The sequence below is a fragment of the Schistocerca serialis genome, chromosome 4, assembly GCF_023864345.2.
Source record: "Schistocerca serialis cubense isolate TAMUIC-IGC-003099 chromosome 4, iqSchSeri2.2, whole genome shotgun sequence".
In the NCBI taxonomy this organism is placed as follows: Eukaryota; Metazoa; Arthropoda; class Insecta; order Orthoptera; family Acrididae; genus Schistocerca; species Schistocerca serialis.
The window spans coordinates 396,240,364-396,256,004 of record NC_064641.1 but is presented as its reverse complement, the minus strand read 5'-3'; the positions used below and the strand labels follow the sequence as shown (position 1 = coordinate 396,256,004).

Sequence of the window (15,641 nt, the reverse complement as noted above, 5' to 3'; positions counted from 1 at the left end):
CTTGTACGGTTCTGCTTCGAACATCAAGCATGGACCAGCCGCGCCATGCATCACTGATGCATTGAACTGCAGTTCTGTCTCAAACGTCAAGCATGAATTGACTGTACGCCAGCTGTGCCACTTGCTGTCAGCATACTGAATCATAGTTTTGCAATGACAGAACCACCACCGACTGCTGACGTGCCTCCAAGTGCACTGATCAATAGGGTCAAGCTACGCCACTATCATTGTGGCACTAAAGCCCAGTCTTGTGGTTTGTACAGCTCGAGCATGTGTGTGCGCTAGTTAACATAATCACCGATGAAACCAAGTACAGTTATGTTGTCGCTGTGTTAAACAAAAACATGTCTGTGGAAGTACAGCGGATTTTAGCTTTACTACCAAGCACCGACCGGTACTCTATGATCAAGACTGCCTTAAGCAAGTGAAATTAGATAGCAGGATGATGAGCACTGCCAATCGTTATTATATTAGTGTAAATCACCTAGTTCTAAATCACAGTATAGGCATCAATGAAACCTGGGAGGCTTCACAACATTAATTCTGCCTAAAAACGTAACAGATTAAAACTGTGTGCAGAACAGGGACAAGGGCAGTGCTGTCACTAATGTTGCAGAGACAGACGAAATATTTCTGTCTTTTTGAGGATCATCAAAACTAGTCTATGCATTTCTGGATGACGAGGCTTCACTAGAATGTAATTTCTATGTTCGTATAACAATCACATCCGAGTTTTTATGAATTTCAAATGCTGAAAGGAATTTGTGGTCATATTACTAGACACAAGATATTTACTAAAGCTGAAATATTTCATTTGCAAGCTATTTACTGAACACCTCTTTCACAAGCTAAGATGCAACTACAAAAATTATGCTTCAACTGTGAACTTACCGAATAGGATATGCCTAGCAATACTTTCTACCAGCAACCTATGTTCTTCATCAACAAAGTCCGTACCATAAAGTGAAGTGCTTGATGGAGCCGAATGGAAATTTTTGTTGCATTCCATGGTCAAGTTGTTTGCATTACCATCACTTGGACTCAGGTACTGATTATATGTGTTATCTCCAATGTTGTCAGAAAAGAATTTTGATTTCTGCTTGTTAAGTGATTGGAATGACTGCACAAGTTCCTGCAAGAGCACATGTTATAAATACTCCAATAAATATTAAGTGTTCATTATTAATTAGTGAAAAATATCTCCAGTGTACTAGACAAACTGTGTAAATGAAATAACAATGAATTAGTACATATTTCTAGTTACAATATATTTTGAAATATAACTTCATCCAAACCTTGCTAACAGCCAAAAATTGTACCAAAGCAGGTATAACACAACAGGTCCATGTAAATAAACATTTTTGATGTTGACATTACAGGAACATGGTTACTGGGATAAAAATCGAACAAAAGTAAGTAAATCACGGGAAAAGAAAACTGTGCTGAACGTGGAAACATTTTGTGGAAACAAACATGCTTTAAGTCTTTACATGAGTCAATTTGACAAGTTTCACTACATTCTAAAGTTGATTTATACATGTGTAACTTACGCATAACACTAAATATTTAGAAAGACACTGAATTTCAACCAACGGTTCACCTGAAAGGATGGCCATTGCCAAACGGTGGGAAAGAATACAGTTGAAAACCCACTGTGACAAGTCACTGTGGAGTACATCATCCTCAACTTCAATGGCCACTTTGCAACTCATTTCAAGTGGATCTCCATATCAATACCAGTTCCTTTGAATTATGCAGAGGACAATTTTCTTTATAATACATCATTAAATCCCACAATGCTCCCAACTATATTTCGCTAGCCTTTGTCCCACACCCACGATTACTGCTGCCCTCATTCCCCTCGCTCCACCTCACCAATCTATACTCTCTCTCCCTCCTCTATAGTCTCTCTTTTCTTCTGTCTTGTCTACCCCATCCAATCCACCACTTCTCCACTTCAAAATGCACTATCTTCAACCCCCCATGGCTGCATCAAAACAAGATCATCAGTATTATATTCCTATCCAATTCCCTTACTGCCTCTACTTCTCCATCCACAGCCACTCTTTTCTCTGTCTCTCTATTCCTTCCTCCCCTACTTGCTTTCTTTGCCCCTTCTACTGTTTCACCCAAGTAAATCCCAGCCAAAATGCACCACTAGGACAATGTAGCAGAGAGAGAGAGAGAGAGAGAGAGAGAGAGAGAGAGAGAGAGAGAGAGAGAGAGAACACTGCATTAGTTAACTCTGCAAAATTATATACAGCCTTTGGTTATCTTTACTCTTTCTGTTATTTACATTAATTTGAACCAATGTGACATGTGCAGAGCTTTTCAACTGTATATTAAATTTTCTATAGATATGTCAGCAGTTCTGCCTTAGGTCAGCCCTGAAATACTGTTCATTTTCCCCACTTCATCACTATGTGAGAAAACTGTTCCCATACTGGCATCCAAGTACCACTACTTACATGACTATTTAAAAAAAAAAAAACACACACACAGGATACTGCAAGCAAACAAGTATTTCTGTAGGCCTACCACTATCAACAGTATGGAGATGACTTGTTTTCTCACACTGTTATAGCTGGTAAGACACTTCGTATCCTACACAAAAGCAAAATAAAAATAACAGTCAATGGAGCAGTGTCATTGAATTTAGCCAAACAACTTTAGAAAATTAAGCAATCTTCTTTCTCAAGTAAAACATAATGGCTGCCATTTTCTGGGAAGGAAAGGGTGTTGCTTTCATTGATTTCAACAATTACAGCTGACATATTCTGCAAAATTTTCACTACTCTGATATGTGGCATCCAAAGTCAACAGCCTGGGAAATTATTGCCTCAGACAGACCAGTCAATGAGGTCTTATATATTTCAGTACTGTTACACATGCTTCAACATGAAATACATTTTTATCATGCTGTACAGTCCTAGTTTTATAATTCAGGAACATTTTGATAAAGTTACTGTCTCTAAGCCAAATTATTTATTTCATTTCTTTAGTTGCTAAAATTTCTGTACTAAGAGACTGGTTTCCAGAAATTAAATTCTCAAACAATATTCATAGTTCACATTCATACTCTCAGCCTTTAATTCTCATTGTTTTCATCACATTTGTGGCTGCATTCAATTAATTTGCGGTTTTCCACTAAGTTTAAGTTTTCTTTTATTGAGGGATTTAATCCCCACAAAGAAAGACAAATGCACCGTCACCAGAGTACACAAGTAATAGCATTTTCAATGTTTTCCAACACTTTTGTGATTATTATTATTATTATTATTATTATTATTCTCTAGTTAAATATGGTTTTTCAAAATACCCTACACAAGTTACAATAGTTACTGTAGCTATCAAAGATGTGTATCACAGAGGAAGAAGAAGAGGAATTGAAATGACAAGTTAGATTTAAAGTGTTGAGAATTACTGTGTAAAATCAAACCACAATATTAAAACTGACGCTTCTCTAGTGTTATGGTGTTAATGTAGTTAGAGAGAAAAGCACAATGTGATGGCTGTTATCATCAAAAAGGTTCTATGTGGGAACATTGGTGCAACATTAGATGGTAACCAGGCACATCGGTGGTGTTCACAATATTCTATGGGGCTATGTTCAAAGGCCAACTGAAAACAATATATCAACAAATATGAACTTTAAAGTACTGCCAACAGATACATAACAATGTAGAAAATATTAGCCTGGCTTTTGGAACTGTTATTTCTTTCTTCATGGACAGAAATAAAGCTGCTGGGGAAGGGAAGAAAGGAGTGACCTACAAGTGCTTTCCCTTCTTGCAAAGGTCTGCCCCATATCCTCCCCAAAGAACGAACTAACAGCCAAAAACTAGGACAGTTTTCTGTATTTTTATATGTGATTTTTGGCAGTGAAGCAAGCTTTGAATCCTGGTTAATGCAGACTCGAGCCTGGACACATAACCAAAAAATGCAGATAATCCAAAATAAACATGTCTTTATTGGAAACTGCTATTTTACTGTATTCACAAAACATGTTACATGTCACATCTGAAAGCACGCAACATTACTAATGTGATACTCACTGGAAACTGGCAGATTTATCACAAAAAACATGAGCTGCATCTTTTTTAGCACTAAGTTTCTTGCCCTGAACAGCTATTTCTTGAATCTTGCAGCTATGTTTAAATCGAGTCACCCATCCTGAGGAGCTGTCAAGTTTGCTTTCAATCTTTAGAATTCATGGAACTTCCCCGGTTTTCACCATTAATGTGAGGCATGATGGCAGAACTCGTTCTGCCTTCCGCCCTCTTCTGCTGTTTCATCTACTTTCACATAAGTTAAAATTTTCAGGCACTTCCGCTTTGACTGTCTGGCTTGGATTAGCTTTGGTTGTAGCAAAATTTAACATTTTTTCTTCACCCCCCCCCCTTTTTTTTTTGTCAGAATGATACCTTTGCTCTATCTGCCATTTTTCTACCCCATACAAACCATTTACCAATTCAGCAACAATGAAAAATATCAGTTAATAGTCAGTGTCAGTGATCCATTACAGAAGCTATTTTTGAGATTTGTCAGCAGCCATAAAAGTATGACCAACACTGCATTCCTTCTGGCAATGTTTAACAGTATGCTTTCATTTCACTTCAACACAAAGCAAGAATTCTGAAGGGAAATGTCCCAGGAGAAAACCTAAATTGTCTTCTTTTAATCTCAGCTTTAAGGGAGTGGCAATTATTATTCTTCAGATTTTACAGATATGGCTAGGCAAACTTATACAATAAATCAGCCATGGACACATTAAAAGGACACAGTTTCTGCCATTACCTGAAGCTGAAATGGGAAACAAGGAAAAATATTTCAAGAACGTTCAACAACAGGATTGGGGCCTGCATTATCTTCCGGCAGTAAAACATTCATCACAATGTTCCAATGTGCAGCACATGTATACTGCATATTTTAGTATTACAAAAATATACATATGAATTCTACCAAATACAGCACTGCAGCTTCTGAAGTACTGAAATTGAGACTGCGTTGTGCAATGTGCTTTTGTCGCCAATCATAGATCATGTCACAATACCTCACCTGCCAATGACAACAAATATACAGCGCATAGGACATGTGATGACGACAGCCAATAACAACATCACTGTTAAGTAGTGTGAACACACAAGTATGAAAAGGTAATTGTTTAAATTAATGATATCAATATAATAGAGGGAAACATTCCACGTGGGAAAAATTATATATAAAAACAAAGATGAGGTGACATACCGAACGAAAGCGCTGGCAGGTCGATAGACACACAAACAAACACAAACATACACACAAAATTCAAGCTTTCGCAACAAACTGTTGCCTCATCAGGTGTTTGTTTGTGTGTCTATCGACCTGCCAGCGCTTTCGTTCGGTAAGTCACCTCATCTTTGTTTTTATATATAATTGTTTAAATTAATATACATACAGTATAGTTACAAGAAAAGCTAAGCTTTCACATGTAATATTGGTTGGGGGGGGGGGGGGGGGGGAAGGAGAGAGAGAGAGAGAGGGGGAGAGAGAGAGAGAGAGAGAGAGAGAGAGAGAGAGAGAAAAAACCAAGCGTGAAGCTAGGCAGGATCCTAAGAAGACAGCTTATATTTCACCAGCTGAATATTTCTGACAAGCACGACTACAAATTTCATGGGTTACCTGGTTGATATTCTGTTGAGCACTTAAACTTTTCCACAGAAAATAACTACACTTTTTGCCAAGTGGCTGATCCTCATAATGTAGAGTTCTGAATGAAAGTCAAATGCTCCACGATTTGAAGAAAATCACTCTCACATGAAACATAATTCATTTGTGTAAAAGGAAATTTACTCTGAAAGTAATGATACTCAAACCACCACTTTTAATATTTTTCTGCAACCTGTTAGAAATGTATGAACAGTTGTGACAGCACGCTCGTCGAAAACAGTTTGTTGGTATGAAGCATTGTATAGTCTCCGTCCTAAAGCATTTGACACATTTTGCTGTTGGCTAACACGTGTGTGCACTGAGTCATAATTGGTGCCTCTTTTTTTTCCAACTAAAGTTTTATTTTGGTGATATTCTCTTATTTCTGTTTTATTGCTGCAGTATTAATCTGCAATAAAGGTCCAAAATGAAATTTTTGTTAGAATACAAATACCAGTCACAATTACAAAAATTTAACTGAAAACCAAAACAATACAAAATTACCCTGACTTTCCCAGATTTCTCACAGTGTATACACCCTGTCTAGATAATAACAAAATGTATACTGGAGAACACAATATGACCGCAACACTGGACGACAACCATCTTTTGTCTGCATGGCTGTAATGGACCATACAATTTTATTCATTGTGCTGTCTCAATGATGGACACTGCAGTGGTTGTAGACCTGCCTGTGTAACACACACACCATGTACAGTTCTACAACTCTTCATCAATTATGTAACAGAATGTACCTAATGTACATGCATTCCAGTAACATTTATCCTTTATGGTGATGTAATATGCACAAAAGTTAGAATATTTTAGTCATAAAAGAATATTTCAGGCCAACAAATAGGATTACTGAATCCACTTTTGTACAACACTTTAACACTTATTGTCCTCATATGCTGTCAGAGGTGTTTTTTTTATGAACTCACTGTCTGAATAGCAATCGGACTGTTAGATGTTAAAAGGCACATATCATTACTGAAAGTCATGCTCAGTTCTCATCATTCAACATGTGCTGCCTTTTAAGTAAATATTTCTCTACACATTCACTACCTTTGTGCTTCATGACTTTTTTTTATTCAGGTACCATGAAAAACAGAAAATGTCTGCCAGATCAAAAGCCTCTCTCAATGTCCAGCAAATCCACATTCACTCATTAACACAATGTGGTCTGTAGATCTTGTTTCAAAGGAGAGCCCTTTGTTCGCCAGGTGCAAGTCTTTCGATTTGACACAACCTCGGCGACTTGCACATTAATGGGAATGAAATGATGATGATTAGGACAACACAACACCCAGTCCCTGAGCGTAGAAAATCACCGACCCAGACAGGAATCGAACCCGGGCCCTTAGGATTGACATTCTGTCGTGCTGACCACTCAGCTACCAGGGGTGGACAAAGAGCCCTCATATATATAATGTCTCAATAAGTAATTAACAGAAAGGCATAGTAGCCAGAAGTAGCATCTGCAGAATACACTAATAACTAGGTGTAATTAATGTTAAACTATTTATTTCATTAAAAAGGGTGTCATTTGTGCTCTGAATGTGCAAATGGTATTTGATGGACTGTATCTTACCGAACATTATGATGCAGATTTTTTTGTTTCACTATTGGGAGTGACACAAGGTGGATTCTTGTGTCTTCATACCCTCATTTATTAATTTTTGACAGAAACTGGTAATGTTACAGAATATTCCCTGTATTACCAATGTCTTTAACTAGGTGTAATTAATGTTAGTCTGTTTATTTCATTACAAAGGGTGTCATTTGTGCTCTGAATGTACAAATGGTATTTGATGGACTGTATCTTACTGAACATTATGACGCAGATTTTTTTGTTTCACTATTGGGAGTGACACAAAGTGGGTGCTTGTGTCTTCAGACCCTCGTTTATTAATCTGTGACAGAAATTGATAATGTTACAGAATATTCCCTGTATTACCAATGTCTTCCCACCTGAGTGAAGGCAGATGAATATAAGAGGGTTGAATGAAAAGGAATGCCTCCACCTTCATTAACTGGGTTTGGATGGAAATATTTTAATAAATCAGACACAGAAATAATCCTTAGAATGTGATCTTTAATTACCAATATTCATTTTTCCACGTAATCACCAGTCAATTGGATACATTTCGGCCAATGAGGAACAAGTTTTATTTAATCTGTCACGGAAGAAGTTGACACACTGTTTCTGCAACCAAAGCCTCACAGTTCTCTCAACATCTTCATCAGAAGCATAATGATGTCCCCCGCATATCGTCTTTCATTATCGGGAACAGATGGAAGTCAGATGGTGCTAAATCTGGACTGCATGGACGATGCTGTACGGTGGTGAGATTCTGTCTCTGAAGTTCTGCTTTGGTGACACATGAAGTGTGTGGTTTGCCAAGCAAAGCAATAATGTGACACACACGTTCTTGTGAAATGCCAATTGTACTTGCAATTTGTCTCCAAGTGACACGACAATCGTCCTGAATCAATATATCAACATTTTGCTTATGAAACTTGGTGGTTGCTGTCACAGGACGTCCAACTCTTTGTCATGCAGGTCAGATGTTCCCGCCTCAACATTTTTAAACTTACTTGCCCAACGGCCCAAAGTACTAACATCAACACAATCACCATAAACTGCTTTCATTCACTGATGAATCTCCTTTGGGAAGACACCTCCTACTGTCAAGAATTCGATGAATGCACATTGCTTAAATCGCATTGACTGACCATCTGCGCAGGGTTCCATACTTTACACTGTAACAACACAACCATTCAGTGCTAAGGCTTCCTGCCAACTGGAGCTGTAGAGAAGAGGCTACGGAACAAGCCAGTGGCTGCCACATACTAATGCTGCCAACTGTTGAAGGGTTACAATGGTAGAGGCATTACTTTTAAGTCAGCCCTCGTATATAAGTTTATTTCAACATATTTTTTAAATATGTATATCAAACTATTAAAAGGATCTGAATGTTTTTCTGTTTCATGTTGAGTATATGAATTCAAGATAGTGTAGCCTGGAGTTCTTCTGGGGATTAGGTAATTGCTACATTTTTGTTGACAGCTGGCACCATGGACAAGATATTTACTGTACTGTTAAGAGTCTCGTTGCAGTTTATTGTTGCAAATGTATGAAAGTATGCAATGAAACATGTATTATTATGAGTCTGTACTCAGAAACAGTTTTGCCTTGCTGAATTTACAGATCTTGGATGAGATTCAACACTTTTGTCTTGCTAAATTTTCAGGTCTTGGATGAGGTCTCATACTGTGCATTATTGTAGTTGTACTGATAAGAAATAAAATGATCCCAGTGATGAAAAATAATTAAAAATACATTTGGAGCTGGAATATTTTGTTTTGTCCAACAATACCTTGTGGAAAACATCAAGACTAGAAGTCCATTTATTTTTAGTATATGGCAAAAACACAATGATTCAAATATAGCATGCAATGGAAAATCCAGGCTGGAATAATGGCAATATTATGAAAAGGATAGATTATTGCTCATCACATAGAGAAGATGCTGAGTCGTAGATAGGCACAACAAAAAGACTGTTATACATTTGAACTTAGAAAACAGACACACAATTGTGGAAAGGATAGATTACTAATCACTATAAAGGTGATATAATGAGTTGCAGACAGGCACATTAAACTTTTGGCAAAGGCCTTCAACATAAAACACACACAAGCAGCAATTATCCTTTCCATAATTGCTGAGATTTCGAACTGGACTCTCCATTGCTTGAAAACATGCACAAGCACAACTCATGCACACATGACCACTGTCTGTGGCTACTTAGGTCTGTCTACTCACAGCTTTACACACTGCTGTGCGCTCTCCGGCCTCAATAGCAAGAGACAGTGGTCATGTGTGCGCAAGTTGTGATAGTGTGAAAGTGCGACTGTTCTCTACTTTAGAAAAAGACCTTTTGGCCAAAAGCTCAAATGTATAACAATCTTTTTCTTGTGCCTTTCCATGACTCATCGTCTCCTCTATACAGTGAGTAGCAATGTATCAGTTTCATAATATTGTCATGATTAAAATATACTAATAATTAGTCAATTAATATAATAGAGGGAAACATTCCACGTGGGAAAAATTTATCAAAAAACAAAGATGATGTGACTTACCAAACGAAAGCGCTGGCAGGTCGAAAGACACACAAACAAACACAAACATACACACAAAATTCAAGCTTTCGCAACAAACTGTTGCCTCATCAGGAAAGAGGGAAGGAGAGGGAAAGACGAAAGGATGTGGGTTTTAAGGGAGAGGGTAAGGAGTCATTCCAATCCCAGGAGTGGAAAGACTTACCTTAGGGGGAAAAAAGGACGGGTATACACTCGCGCGCGCGCGCACACACACACACACACACACACACACACACTAATAGTGAGTGAAAAATACACAAGGCAGGTTAAATAAAATTAGCACATGAAAGTCCAATTTCATTATAAAATATTCTATTTTCAGGCAATTTCTCCAGCAAATAACGGAGGGTCACTGTGACCTTGGTATACACTTCATGTGACAATTTTAGAGATGCTCATCTGAAACTTCATCCTGTCACTTTTGGTGAGTCAATACTTAACATCAGCTAACTGCACAAATGCTGCGCAGCTAGCGCCATTCGACGGCCAACACCGCGGTTCCTGGTGTGTCCGCTGTGCCGTGCGTGTGATCATTGCTTGTAAAGCCCTCTCGCAGTGTCCGGAGCAAGTATGGTGGGTCTGACACACCGGTGTCAATGTGTTCTTTTTTCCATTTCCAGGAGTGTATATTATGAAAAGTAAAGTTACTACTCACGATATAGTGGAGATGCTGAGTCGCATATAGGCACAACAGAAAGACTATCACAATATAAGCTTTCGGCCAACAAAGGCCTTTGTCGAAAATAGATGACAAACACACACACAAAACCCACGCGCAAACGCAACTCACACACAAATAACTGCAGTCTCTGGCAGCTGAAGCCACACTCATTAGATCTAAAATGTAGAAAATTACGTAAGAGACATGAACAATGGTGTAATACAATTTACATTTAAACTTCCATTCTATGATACATACTTATAAAACTTTCATTACTTGATTTCGTGTATGTACTGTTTCACATTTTGTGATCAGACTATGAGAACAGTTGATGGCAAATATTGAGAGCACCAAAAACATGTTTGATTACAGCAGCCAAACAGTTAGATGTACAAAAAATATGCATTGGAATCAACCAACTTTCCTGCAGCACAGGATACTTGTAAATGTTGATCTGTCTTTTTCAGCTACAACACCCACAGAAGTCAATGATATTTGGTGGAAAATAATTTCTTTCCTGGCCGGTTTGTCCATTCCATGGAACATCATTAACAGACATACCATTTTTGAATGCAGCTTATTTGGTACAAAGCCTGCAGGCTCTAAGCACAAGGCTCCCTGGTGCAGCATTTTTCCATTGGCACTGATAACAGCTTGAAACTGGACATGTGCATGTCATACAATGTGTAAAGTTTTTTGGGACCATATTACACTGTAGCTTAAGTTTCTTTCCTCTGTCATTTTAACAATATTGGTCCATCAATCTAAATGACTTAAATGCATCAGCACTTTCAACATAGTTTTCTGCCTTTTGTTTATTTAAAAGAGCTGAAGCTTATTTTACAGTATAACCCCACTTTTACGTTCCCGGAATTAACATTTTCTCGCCATTTATGACATTTTATATCAATCCTGTCAAATTTCCTATGCCCACAATGTTAATTTGCACCAAATTTTGCGTCAGTGTATTTATAATTTTACCGCGATTTATGCTTTATGGAAAAATGTTTGTGGAACATAACAATGATGCTGGCCATCCAGTAGTGTTTACAAATATTACGTGGTTAAGTTTCTTGATGCCAGGGCACTCTACTCAGAGGATTTCAACCCATGAACGTGTAAAAGTTGGAACAATTCGTGCTGTATCTCCCGCTGCTGCCAGGCTCTACTTGGCATGATGGCTGATGGGAGTAACACGGTTAGTTTGAATTTTAGATATCAACCAATCACAACCATTTTCAAACTGTCTCTACTGCGCAAACACAGTTTCACGATTGTTGAGATCGTCCTGACACCTCTGTCGTACCATATTTAGCTCGTTTCGGCGTTTGGCCACTTGCAGCACTAGTTGATACAGTCATTCACTTTGTGTTGCTGATATGTTTTTACTTTTAACACAATGCACATTACGTGTTTTGTTCATGCAGAGTAAGACGTGTTTTGAGAATTTATTCTCATTGTCAAGTGCAGTATTTTTGTATGTATTTTTTGTGATGTTAACACACACAGTTTGAGTGCCTTTGAGTGTGTGTGTGTGTAGTTTTCTACATAACTGAGGAAGCACAGTACCTGATAACCTCAAAAAGATGACTACAATGCAAGAGACGCAGAATAACACATATTCAAACACCACACAAAATACTTTTGTATATATTTGCATTTGACAATGAGAAAAAATTCTCAAAACGTGCTGTGCTAAGGATGAAAAAAATACGTAACTAGTGCAGTATTTCATTATTTAAATAATGAATGACAGCTGCAGGTTTTCCAAAAACATCGATTATGATGTATGAAATTGAGTCAAACGTTTCTACTTCACAGACAGTTGTCCGTTCCAGTTATATCAGCGGTTTTTGTTAGATAATAAACCTTTATTAGATAACAAACAAGTCCCTGACAAGTCTTTTGATGCCTGTTATTTACGTATGTCATACATAAAGTGTGAAAATGCAAGGGAGTATCCTATATGTAGCTTTTATGGCTTAAAACGTTATTTCCCACATTTTACAATTATTTTTTTAATTGTAGTAAGCCAGCAATTTAAATATTTTCATAAAAGGCTATGAGAATTAAGTGCTCACTATCACAACAGCTATGGAATTAAGGAGAATACGTCATGTTTCTCTCTGTAGTGGGTCAGGGATGCACTGACCACTTCAGAAGGGTGGAAGAGCCGTTCTTCTAATGATCAGGATGGCACTGGGGATTTGATGGGCTAGCAAGGGCTATGCGAATCCACTGGAGGTGAGGATGGCTGCCGCACAACTGACAGAATGCATGTAAGCTCTTTATTACTCCAAATTACAGCAGTTATAGGTACGCGTTCTCCCTGACAGTGCGGCACATCATCATCCTGCAGTGTCCATGTTCCGTGAGTGTGGTCAGGCATCAATCTTTCTCCGCATGGTGATGAGAAGTGGTGTCACGAGGACAGCAGTAGCTGCTGCCCCACTAGTGCTGAGCCCTGCATGGCCAGTGTACCTCAGCAATGCTGTTCAGATGCAGCTATATGTTATTGTTGTGCTGCTACAGGGGCTGCTGTGTCACACCCAGATGAGGCAAATGTCAAGTACTAGCAGGTGCCCACAGCTTGGTGACTAGAGGGCATTGGTATGACATTTGCCCCATCCAGCAGTGGCAGCCACCAGGAAGAACACTGGCAGCCTTGCAGTGAAAACCAACACACACAGCAGACGCCAATTCAAAGCCCACTGTTTCAAAAAGCCCAGCCTGGCTGGACAGCCTGCTTTTATACCAGACGAGGCAAGTCTCGTCCCACTTAAGGTCACATTGATATGTCTCAAAGTGCCAGTTATTGCCCCAAGGTCAGAGTCACAGTTGCAGAGCCACTGGTATGGTGAAAGTGTTGAGCATGGAGGTGACAACAAGCATTTGGATTTTGGCATTGGGACTCATCTTATGCTTGATCTACTACATTCCTGCCATCCTGGAGTAATTCGGCCCACTAAATTCCTTAGTGGCTAAAGTCTGGTTGCAACGAAGAAGCTATTCCTACTGTTCATATTTTATAGAACACTAGTCCGAAGCACAAGATCTAAGATAACTATTGTTCCCCTATTTATATTTACACCATTTTCACTGTTACAGCTACTTGGGCTCAGACAAAATCGCAAATGACAAGTCTCTACAGTTCGTATAGTTCTAGCACTGGCTGATTTTGAAAGTTATGCGCAAGTCCTGTGAAGAGACACTAGTATAACTGATATATATTATGTTACAATGTATTCCAGTGGTTACTTTTGTCCACACCATTCACAATTCATTTCATGGTTTGCTGCCCACTTGCTGTTTCAGGCAAAGTTTCTGTGCTGTACCGAGTCTCTAGGCAAAGGTGGTCCATAAAACACTTCTAGGCCATGACATTCATGTATCCATTTGGCAGAAGTGTTAAACCATCTCATAAAAATAGTGGTGTGGGGATATGGGACGTCTTCTACAGCATTATAATACTATGTGCTCAACCTTTCTCAACTGCTATCCCAATTAACCTTAAAATGTATCACTTATCCTCTTTAACCTAGTTATAATACTTCACAAAATGGTCAACATGGTGCCAGATAAAACTAAGCATGCTCAGTTTCCACTACACACATTACAACATTATGTATTCTCTGCAATTAGATATCTCACCTAGAAGTTCATTTAACTTACTACCTATTCACAGCACATCTCTTCTTTATACTCCTACCCAATCCACTTGCAGGAATTCAACATCTTCTATGATGTGAATCTTGGCATTCCTAAATGCTTTCTCATACACACATACTCATACAATAAACACACACACATTCAGGAGAAGAGCTTAACCTAAACTATTCATTAAAATATGTAATCCTTGGTAGAGTCTCTACAATTGTTTTATAATACCCACAAGAACCGGAGAACTAGTACTTGTAGTTGTTGCCCCAGTAGTGTTAAACCATCTCATAAAAATAGTGATGTGGGGATATGGGATGTCTTCTACAGCATTATAATACTATGTGCTCAACCTTTCTCAACTGCTATTCCAATTAACCTTAAAATGCATCACTTATGTATGGTCGGCATATTTCAGCAATGTCGCATCAGATGTGGCAACTGTATGTTATTGTTACACTTGGGGTGGGGTGGTCTTGTCCTGCCCAGCTGAGGTGAATGTTGGGTGCAGACAGCAGCCCACAGCTCAATGAGTAGGAGGGCAATGGTTTGGCCCTAGCCTCATTCAGCAATAGCAGCCAAAGGAAGAACATTGATGGCCTCAGAGCGAAGCCAACATACAGCGGACGCTGGTTCAAAGACTGCTTGGTCAACACGCCCAGCCTGGCCAGATGGCCTGCTTTTGTACAAAATGAGGCAACTCTCGTTGCATTTGAGGTAATGTGCGCGGCCCATCACATGCCGTCGAAGTATCTCAAAATGCTGGTTATTGCCCTAGTGTCCGCGTCACAATTGCAGAACTGCTGGTACAATGTAGTTGCTGAGCTTGCAAGTGATGACAAGCATTGGCCCCACATTGCGCATATGAGCTACATGTCATTCTAATCCTTCAACCATCTTTTCAATAGATTAAGTGGAAAAGTTGCATATCATAAACAAAAGAGCGTCCTTTTCTTCCTTCAAAGTAGTGAAAGTAGTACATTTCTGCTGAATATAACGTTCATTAACAACCATTCAAAGTGTATCCAATTAACATATAGCATTTTTATTAATAACATAATCTGACTAATATTATTTGCATCCCATGGCTGGTGTGGCGCACGTATGCTGTTAATAACAGTTTCAGATTCAGAAGGATGTAGGTTGCAGTACGTACTTCGAGATGAAGATGCTTGCACAGGGTAGGGTAGCATGGATAGCTGCATCAAACCAGTCTCTGGACTGAAGACAACACCAACAACAGTTTCTTCTTTCTATCAATTACTTCCCAACTAATTACATAAGCCTAAAAGAGGCTCTTCATAATGGGATCAACTGACCACATTGCGTGAATCAATTACTTTAAATTTGCTAACATATGCAATATGTTTGGACAAATATAATATGTAATGACTATTATTTAAAACTGACAATAAATGCAGTCCTCTGTAATAAATGCAGTCCTCTGTACTCAGTGGATAACATATAATAC

The 15,641-nt window shown here is 38.6% G+C and overlaps 1 protein-coding gene across 5 annotated transcripts in view; it reads right to left on the bottom strand.

The window, feature by feature from the left end:
• LOC126474925 (glycerol-3-phosphate acyltransferase 1, mitochondrial) overlaps positions 1-15,641 on the bottom strand; it is a 427,627-nt gene that overhangs the window by 87,207 nt on the left and 324,779 nt on the right. For all 5 annotated transcript variants that reach the window (XM_050102436.1, XM_050102437.1, XM_050102435.1 and 2 more), the window contains one exon: positions 892-1,132. In XM_050102436.1, the coding sequence (XP_049958393.1) occupies positions 892-1,132 (241 nt within the window). The remainder of the gene's footprint in view (positions 1-891; positions 1,133-15,641) is intronic.